Consider the following 9,530-nt stretch of genomic DNA (forward strand, 5'->3'; position numbering starts at 1 on the left):
CCTAATTCGAACTACCGTTACTCCTTGTGGAATTAGGATCTTTAATCCGAACGACTTACTCTGTGCCATGTGTAGCTGTGGGCACAGAGTTCAGACTAAGGGGGATTTAAAAATGGCGGCGCCTGGGAACATGCTAATGAAGCATGGGATATTTAAATCCCGGGCTTCGTTTGCAACTCCACTTGCCCTCATTACCCTACCTAGCTCGAACTAACGAGCTAGTGTAGATGTACCCTCAGAGAATAGGTTTGTCCATTTGAAATACCATGAAAGAGATTTCCACCTTGTTCAGAGGAAGTGGGACTTCACCAAACTGAATCATAGAGCTGTCTTCCTGCTAAAAGAGGGAGCTGGAAACTGATTGTGGGGGTTAACACTTTTTTCTTTCTTCTTACAGGATTTGTACCTGCCTCTGTCCTTGGATGACTCAGATTCTCTCGGAGATTCCATGTAAAGGAACACAATGCTAATTGTCCATAGTACAAGCGATGTTAAGATACAGTACAGTACTTCTGCCAAAAGAAGCAGATGAGTGACTGGTGCTTTCAAATCAAAGGACACAAAGTTATATGTCATTTTTTTTCCGTGATTTATCCTCTGTGCCACAAATCGACACCTATCAACTAATAGGGATAGAGTGATACCATCCTTCTGAGTTATATTATAGGGATGCAAAATGGGCATTGACAGCAATCCGAAGCCAATGAGCTCGTATATTTCCCCTTTACTTCAATTTTTTCTTCTCCACTCTAACTTCTTGAATTTACTATTGACTGCAAAACAGCTGACAGTTCCCGCTAGAAACACGTAAATATTTCACTGATCAATTCTAAAGCTAAAAGAAAACAAATACTATTTTCCATCTTTTCAAAATGCTGATACATGCTAGCAGTTCTTTGAAAGCAGATCTGCTCCTAATTTTGCATCCCTGGTTTTAGACCTGCATGCTCTCTAGCACCAATTTGTGTTGCTGAACGGTGGGGAGGCAGATGACTTATTACTCTGGTAAACAATGCTTAAGATGCCAGCAGAATGTGAAACAAAGGAGTTAGGACAAGATTGAGAAATGCTGCATAAGATGCTAAGTGAAATTTTTATAGCACAGTGATTATAAATTCATGTATTGGGTCTTTTTCTAATAAATAAGCAAAGATATGTCAGCTGAGTGTCTGGTGAACCAGATTTCCCATATAACCCAAAGATAATGCTGGCTGATATCAAGTTATCATACCTGCCATGTGGTATCTCTCTATCTCTGCTTACAGTATCAATGCCTTGTAAACAGCCAACACTGAAAACACTGTGAGAATTTGTTTTCAGGTCTGACACCTTTAGGTCGCTTTTTGTAGCAAGAAACCAATACACTTTTTTATAAAAAAAAACAAAAAAACTTGTATCTGTGTTTTGGGAGTAAGTATACAAGCTCCTTTTTTATAAAAGCTGGTAATTTTCTTTTGTTTAAAAAACACATTCAGAAAAATTTACAAAAAAAAGCCAATTGCAAAGCAGTAATAACTATGTTTAGAAATCATGTCATCACTGCCAAACTGAAGAGAAATCAATTCAAAATAATGAATGTTTTGATAGTTTTTTGTAACGTTTAAACTTTCATTTTTGGTGTATACAATTCAATACTCCTAAGTATGGCCAGATGCTCTAACTATATTACAAATGGAACTTTGTGATATTCAAAAGACTGTATTTTAGGAATGTCATATCAGGGGGAAAACAAACTGGTATGGAAGTTAGAGAAACCTTTCATTTTGATTAATTACTGACTTGTGCAGAATGCAGAGTTCATGTATTTACAAAGTGCTGGTGGTTTTTACTATGCTTAGGCTTTAATATCATAGGTTAATTGATATTGCCTCTATTCTTTCAGTGAACCTGACTCCTTGAAAACTTTATCTGGATACAGTCCATGCAAACTACCCCTGCTTTATTTGTTTTGTTTTGTTTTTGCTTTTATTTTTGCTTTGTTTAAGCAGATATGCTTATTATTTCATGTCCTTGCGATCTGTTGTCATTAGAAACTGTTATAAAGTTGTGATATTGGATGCGACATGAATGCTTGGCTATAGAATGACAGTTTTCTTCCTTGTCATTCATATTTTTGTTTTTTTCCATTGCTACCATTAACATTCTCTATTGGCGCTGTCTTTTAGACTCATATGGTGTTGTGTGTAATGCAAGTTTTTTTAAAACAAGCTGAATGTGAGCGGATTCAAAACACATTTTGGAGTTACCCAGAAGTTTGAGTTATTTTGCATCAAATTTGCACCTACAGTCTTGAGTCCACAATTATTTGCACCCACAATTTTGCAGGAGCAATAATTTGTTCCCATGAAAAAACTTAATTTAAATATGTAACTCTCTGACCACTTTGGTGTTCAATGCACATTTGATCTATTGTATTAAGTTATTTAACTGCAGTTCAGATGGATCAAGGTTCATGTTCCTTCATGCTTAAAGCTCCATGTTGGGGAGGGACAGTTTTGGGGACAAAGCACAGGAGTGCTGTTCAGTAATTTTAGTTCAGCTCTTGGCTCTGCCAGATTTGGTGTATGAACTGGAGCAGGTCTCTTAGTTTCTTGGCAGAGGGTGTTGTGAGGCCAAATGTTCATTCATGTCTATAAAGTGCTTTCAGATCCACTGACAGGATGCGCTACACAACTGCAAGGTTTTGCTGTTTGGGGGCGCAAATCTGGTTATTTTAGGTGATGGTGCTCGGGTGTATGATCATGTGGGTGCTATTTTAGAGACTATTCTTGAAAATATGGCTCTCTAAGTATAAAGGCATCATAGAGCAAATTATTTATGCCACCAACATTATTGACTCTAGCCTTTGTTACATGGAGAAGTTAAATTTACCTTTGGCACAGTAGAAACTTACTTCCTCTTATCTTTTCTGCATTCCTTTTGGGAGTCTTGAAGACCTCCACTACTAATTTTTCCACAGGGCCTCCCTAAAGACTCTGCCCTGAATGGTAGCCACCATCCTCCCTGTTAAAGATGACTGAGAAGGAGTCCAATGACAATGATGCTTCTTAACTGAGGCAGGTGAGTGATCACTAGAGTGACACAAGATGTTCCCTCGCCATCCATGGTCTGAGTGACTTGCCACTCCTCCCCCAATCCCTGTCAATTTAGGAGGCAAGAGGTTAGCACTGAAAACTAAATCTGGGACTTCCTTACAGCAGTGCAGAACGCTCATCAATAGCTCACCAGGAAATCCAAGTCTTGTATATCTATAAGCATATATGAGGCCTATTTCTGACAGCAATACTGTTAGTAGGCCCGCTGACAGGAGGCAAAATGAGCAGTTACCCCAGGGCCTGGCAATTCAAAAGGGCCCAGAGCTCCCTGCTGCCACTGCTACTACTGCGACCGTGGCAGCAGACGGAGCCCCGGGCCATTTAGATCACTGCCAGAGCAGCGCACAGTGCGCTCTGGGTGGCTTTGAGGGTTGGGGGGAGCTCTGCAATCTGAGAGGCACTGAGGGATGGCTGTCCTGGCCCTGCCCCTTCTGCCTGAGGCCTCACCCTTCCGGGAACACAGAGCTGCTGCCCCCACCCCCCCCAGACTATCAGCTCCCCTTACTGTGTGGTGCATGGGAAAACTCAGTTTCTCTTTTCCAGGATCTGTCATAATCAGTTTGGCATGAGACAAAGCAGGAACCCAAAAACTGAACGGAACTTTATGCAACTCGCTATCTGGATAGTTTAAGCAGAAGTAGATAGTTTTCCATCTGCCATGAACAGTGCTCAGATAATTAAAAAAATCCCAAAACCTCTTAGCGGAACCTTATAAAGTTAGACCTGTTCTAGGCATTCTTCATGAATTGCCTGTAAAGTGACATGTCTAAGAACTGGTTCCTGCAAATACTCACGGATGGCAGGAGTTTTGCATGTCTACGGCTTATTCACATGAGTAAGGGTTCTGCAGGACTTAGGCCGATGATTGTATCTGAGCACACATTGCCTCAGCAAGGGGATTTAAAGAGGCCTAATAGAAGAAAGTATTTTCTACAGAGGGAAAATAATAGCCATTTAATTGAACAAAAACCACAAGTGAAACAGTGTAAGAGGTCAGACTCCCAGGTTTAAGAATCATTTTTCCTGGAAGAGATACCTGGACTGTAGGCAGAGGTCAGTGAGCATTTCAGATATAACACATAGTCTGTATTAATGCTGATAATGCATGAGTACTTGTACAGAAATTCATGTGGGATAGTGTCCATACAGTGCTAGGCTTCTTTGGTTTCACAGGATCCCTAAAATAGATGGCATATAAAAAAAGAATTATAGGCACTATAGTATAATAATTTCAATATATATGAATGGCTCTGAATCAGGAAAGCATATATACAAGTTTTTAATTATATAAGTATGTGCTTAAATCCCATTTACTTCCGTGGGATTTAGGCATGTGCTTAAGTGCTATCTGTAATAGTGATGAACTATGAATTACCCATAGCAGACTACTTGCAGCAATTCCAGTCAATTTGAGTTACTTGGAGCAGACTCTAGTACTGCCATGGTACACTTCAGAGTTCACTTCTAATTTTGTTCTTTTACAAACATACAAGGCTCCACGGGATATAAGGGTTTGCCAGATACTATTACAAAAACTCTTGTCTAATTTCACCAGGAAGCTGTTTTATAATATATATGGAGATATACCTATCTCATAGAGCTGAAAAGGACCTCTCAAGGTCATCGAGTACAGTCCCCTGCCCTCACAGCAGGACTAAGTACCATCCCTTAACAGATTTGCCCCAGATCCCTAAATGACCCCCCCTCAAGGACTGAATTCACAATCCTGAGTTTAGCAGGCCAATGCTCAAACCACTGAGCTATCCCTCCCCTGTATGTTTAAAAGCTATACATGAAAGAATCTTAAGCATTGTGTATTTCAGAGCTCTGTCTATGAGAAGGTGCTTCACTCTTTAGTTTACACTATGCCTGATCTCCGTGTTGATACATATTAAGCAGTATGTATGCTTATTTCAAGGCATATCCACATTAAGGAGAAATTAGAGCAATGTCAACAGTAGTTTTGTTCGTAAAAGATCAGGCACACGGAGTATTGCCTCAAATTATAGATGCTTCTGAAACTTTTTATTAATATCTGAATCCTAAAGTGTACGGACAAGCCCTTCTGCCAGTGGGAACTGTGGAATGACACCAGCTCTACCACCATAGCAGCTAAATTAGTTTCTGATTTTTGTACATGAAGCCCCTGAGACAGAGTTTAAAGATGTCAGTTATTTGATTTTAATTTGGCACATTTTTTTTGATGGGATGTCAGACTTGCTTCTGTCCTAAAAGCGTCTCAAATCATAGAATCATAGAACCCTAGGGCTAGAAGATACCTCAGGAGGTCAGCAAATCCAGCCCCCTGCCCAAAGCAGGACTAATCCCAACTAAATCATCCCAGTCAGGACTTTGTCAAGCTGGGACTTAAAAACCTCTAGGGATGGAGATTCCACGACCTCCCTAGGTAACCCATTCCAGTGCTTCTCCACCTTCCTAGTAAAATTGTTTTTCCTAATATCCAACTTACACCTCCCCCACTGCAACTTGAGACCATTGCTCCTTGTTCTGCCGTCTGTCACTACTGCCTCTCTCCATCCTCCCTTCAGGAAACTGAAGGCTGCTATGAAATCCCCCCTCGCTCTTCTCTTCTGCAGACTAAATAAGCCCAAATCCCTCAGCCTCTCCTCGTAAGCCATGTACTCCAGCCCCCTAATCATTTTGGTTGCCCTCTGCTGGATTCTCTCCAGTGTGTCCACATCCTTTCTATAGTGGGGGGGGCCCAGAAGTAGACACAATACTCCAGATGTGGCCTCACCAGAGCTGAATAAAGGGGAATAATCACTTCTCTAGATCTGCTGGAAATGCTCCTCCTAATGCACCCTAATATGTCTACATTCTGCACCCTAATATGTCTACATTCCTAACATCTGCAAATGAAGCATGACCGCCTCGGGGCGACGTGCTCTAACTGTGTTAGGCTCCCTGAGATCAGAAAAATTAAATTAGTGTAGACGCCACATCACTCTTTCACTTTGATCTGCCTGTCGCTCACAAACACACATTGGCTCTGGCTCACCCTTGTTTCAGTCTTATAATTTTTGAATGGAAAAAAGGGAGAGGGAAACAAAAAAGATATTGGCACACAACCAACCAATGTTATAAATAAGTTATTTTTTAGTATGAAAAGCGGTGTAAAAAGTATGTTAAGGGTGGGCAATAAGCAGCTCATGGGCTGGACATGGTTTGCCATGACTAGCCCTAGTGGGCCGCCAGACTCTGTATTTACTTGAGTGTCCACAGGTTTCAGCTGCTTGCAACTAACCCTGACGAACTGCATCCAGCCCATGGGCCGCTAATTGCCCACCCCTATTTAATATCATAAAATACAGGATCTTTAACAAGATGCTTTGGTGGCTGCTCCTTGTTGTCTTTGACCTTGGAAATGACATCCTGCTACATCACATTGCTCTTTTTGGACCATACAGTATCCTTGATTATGTGCCACTTCACTGACAGGCATCAGTGGAAATCACATTCTCCATTCAAGGGTAAATATGACTCTTAAATTACAATATTTGTGCCTTTAATGTCAATAAGAATGTCGCCATTTACTTCAGTGGAAGCATAATAGATAACATCTTTCTCCCACTGCAGTCAATGGAAAAAATGGCATTAACTTCAATAGGAGCAGGAACCATTCTTACAAAAAACAAAGAAAGAAAGAAAAAACAGGCAAGTGGAACACATGTTTGTTAGGAACAAACACAGTGTTTGTTAGGAAATGTTTATTGAGCAGCGGGATAGGAGAGGGAACTTCATCATAATACCCAACCAAATGGAAAGGAATGCATGAGACAGAGGGGTGGAAATGTCAGTCTTTGACACATGCTGAAATATAAATAAAGAGGATGGAGAAACCAAAAATAATAAGCAATAGGGAAAGCCTGGGGTAGCTCAGGGATCTACAGCCCAATTTGGCTCTGGGCTAGAAGCCAGCAGAAGGTCCATGGCTGTGAGTTGTCAGAATGCTCCATCAATGCCTACCCTGGGTTGCAGCCTGTCTGTGGTGACAATTAGTGTCCCGCTCCCCATCACAGAAATAAGGTCATAGCTGGCTGCGGGCAGAAGAACTCGGTTTGAAATTCCTTTCCTCCCCTGACCTCTTTCCGTTGGCACATAAAAGTCTGTGACATCCTTAAAAGAGGGGGAAGCTGCAACCCTTTATCAAGTGACAGCCCCTCCTGTGATTTTGTTTTAGCCCTCAGCAGTGGACTAGAGGCAGAAATGTAGCGGTGCAGCCTGGTTCCCAAAAGGACAGTCTGGGTGCTTTGGCAGAGGGAAATTGCAAGAGATGGAAAAAAAGGTAGTAAGGGCGTATCAGATCCTTCTCCATGGAACCCAGTAAACTATGGGGGACAGTAGGGGGCAGCTGAGCAGAGTGCTCTAATTAGGAATGAACCACAGTGTACTCCGGATGGAAGAGAATCAAGATGTATTATCTTGTAAAGCTGCGCAGAAGAGAACTGCTTAACTCTTTGACCTGCTGCTGGGCTTGTTCACTGAATCACTGGCCACACATGCTCTGGGCTGCTAGAAGAGCATAATCTTAACCCTGGTTTCCTGCAGTCAATCTGTTACAGAAACTCCAATATTGATGCTAATTTTTCTGCAGTGATTTAGCATGTGTGTGTGTGTGTGGGGGGGGGGTTATGTAGGGGTAAATTATTTTATCAGTTCCATTTTCATTATTTTAGGGCCAGATTGTCTTCCCCCCCCTCCCCCGCCCCCCCGGCCTAGGAGGCATTGGCTTCAATGGCATCACTTGTGGAGTCAGGCTACCTGAGCCCAGCTACCCAGTGTGGCCCATATAAAGTGGGAATTCTCTTTTGTGAATCTTTTGCTTGGATTGCTGTCTAGCTGTGGGGTTTAAAGCCTTTGCCTCTTTGTTGTGTTGGGAAGAAAGGGACTAAGCCTTTAAATCACACAGGTGCCCATACTGGCCAGCCTGACTTTAGTTTCTTGGCTTAAAAAAGAAGAAGGAATGCAAGTGAAAGTGAGTTTCCAAATGCATTGTTTACCAGCTATCCCTGGCATTCTGATATCACCTTTAAATATCAATTTTCCTTGGCATTCATCACTGTCATGTTTAAATACCCAGAGTTACAGCTAATGCATCTAATACATTCAGGAGAAAGCAAGGCTAGAAGGAATGACATGCCTATAAGATTAAATTTGCTGCTAGTGTAACTCCTTTACCTTCCAAAGGGTTACAACACTAGTGAATTTAACCCTCATAGCCAGGTCCAGTTACTTACTCAGGTAGAACTCCCCTGGATTTCAGTAGGAGGGCTGTTTTGTGTTTGGTTGGAGTTATTTTGAATAAAGATTTGCAAGATTTTGTGCAGGAGATTCCACAGTAAGGGCACAGTATCACACTTGATCATATAAAACCCAGCTGAGTAGGTTCTCTGCTGGCACAAAGGGAATAAAACTCCATTAAAGTAAGTGAAGCTGTGTCCATTTATGCCAGCAGAGATGTTGGTCCTATGCTTCAAAGACAGGTTGCTGTAAATAGTTCCCGTTGTGAATATTTAATTGTGGGGTCAATTCCCAGGATTATTGTAGCAGAATTCATGGTGGAAACTCCAGATTCCAGATAGACAGTAGTATGCCACCCTGTATGCATCTGTAATGCATGTCTCTTAAATGCTGGGTAGTGGTTTTATTCTGACTAGTGATGTAGCAGCTGAAATGGTTCCATTTGGTTAAGCATCCATGTGAAGGTCAGGGTGGGAATCTCAGAAAATCAGGCCTTCCCATGGATTTTCTGGTTCTAAGGAAAACTGAATCTTTAAAAAAAAAGGTTGACTAGATGGTTTTGAACATAAGAAAGAAAGCTCAGGTTTGTTTCATTTTAAGTTGTGGGGTAAACTCTAGACTGGTTCTGATTTTATCCATATTGGTTGGTCCATCTCTACTTACAGCCAATAATTCAGTTTTATTCAGTAAAATGTTATTTGTCTTCTTTCAAAGAGTCGTTTAAACATTTCTAGGATCACTGACAATGTAGCTGAGCTCAGTCTGAGTAGAGCTCTGTCTGCAAGAAGTCTATGAGCCTTTGGGATGCACCATTATCATGATGATGACGAGAACAGAATGGTTCATCTGGCACATGCAGTCATAACTGGATATTCTAGCAGCATTAGGGAGATAGGGGCCTGAACCGAAATTCAGATCATAAAAACCCTATAGTTTCAGGAATGCCCAGATCCAAAGCCAAACTAGATGACTGCTATCTCTATAATGGGCTGAACTGAAATCTTCCATCTAGGGACTTCTTAACATTGAGGAAGTCCAGATTCAGATCAAAATTTCAGGTCTTAGGCCCAATTCTAGGTCTATATAGGTTCCTGACGAAACATTTATGCCATGTTTTGTTTGTAAAATTCCACTGTAGCTGCTTTTCTGCCTCTGTTATTACCTGCAGGAAAG

The 9,530-nt window shown here is 41.4% G+C and overlaps 1 protein-coding gene across 5 annotated transcripts in view; it reads left to right on the plus strand.

The window, feature by feature from the left end:
* DCX (doublecortin) overlaps positions 1-9,094 on the plus strand; it is a 161,075-nt gene extending 151,981 nt beyond the window's left edge. For all 5 annotated transcript variants that reach the window (XM_075940906.1, XM_006136202.4, XM_006136204.4 and 2 more), the window contains exon 7: positions 398-9,094. In XM_075940906.1, coding sequence (XP_075797021.1) covers positions 398-454 — 57 coding nt within the window. In that variant the 3' untranslated portion in view covers positions 455-9,094. The remainder of the gene's footprint in view (positions 1-397) is intronic.
* The last annotated feature ends 436 nt before the right edge of the window (positions 9,095-9,530 follow it).

Source organism: Pelodiscus sinensis, chromosome 13, assembly GCF_049634645.1.
Source record: "Pelodiscus sinensis isolate JC-2024 chromosome 13, ASM4963464v1, whole genome shotgun sequence".
Taxonomy (NCBI): Eukaryota; Metazoa; Chordata; order Testudines; family Trionychidae; genus Pelodiscus; species Pelodiscus sinensis.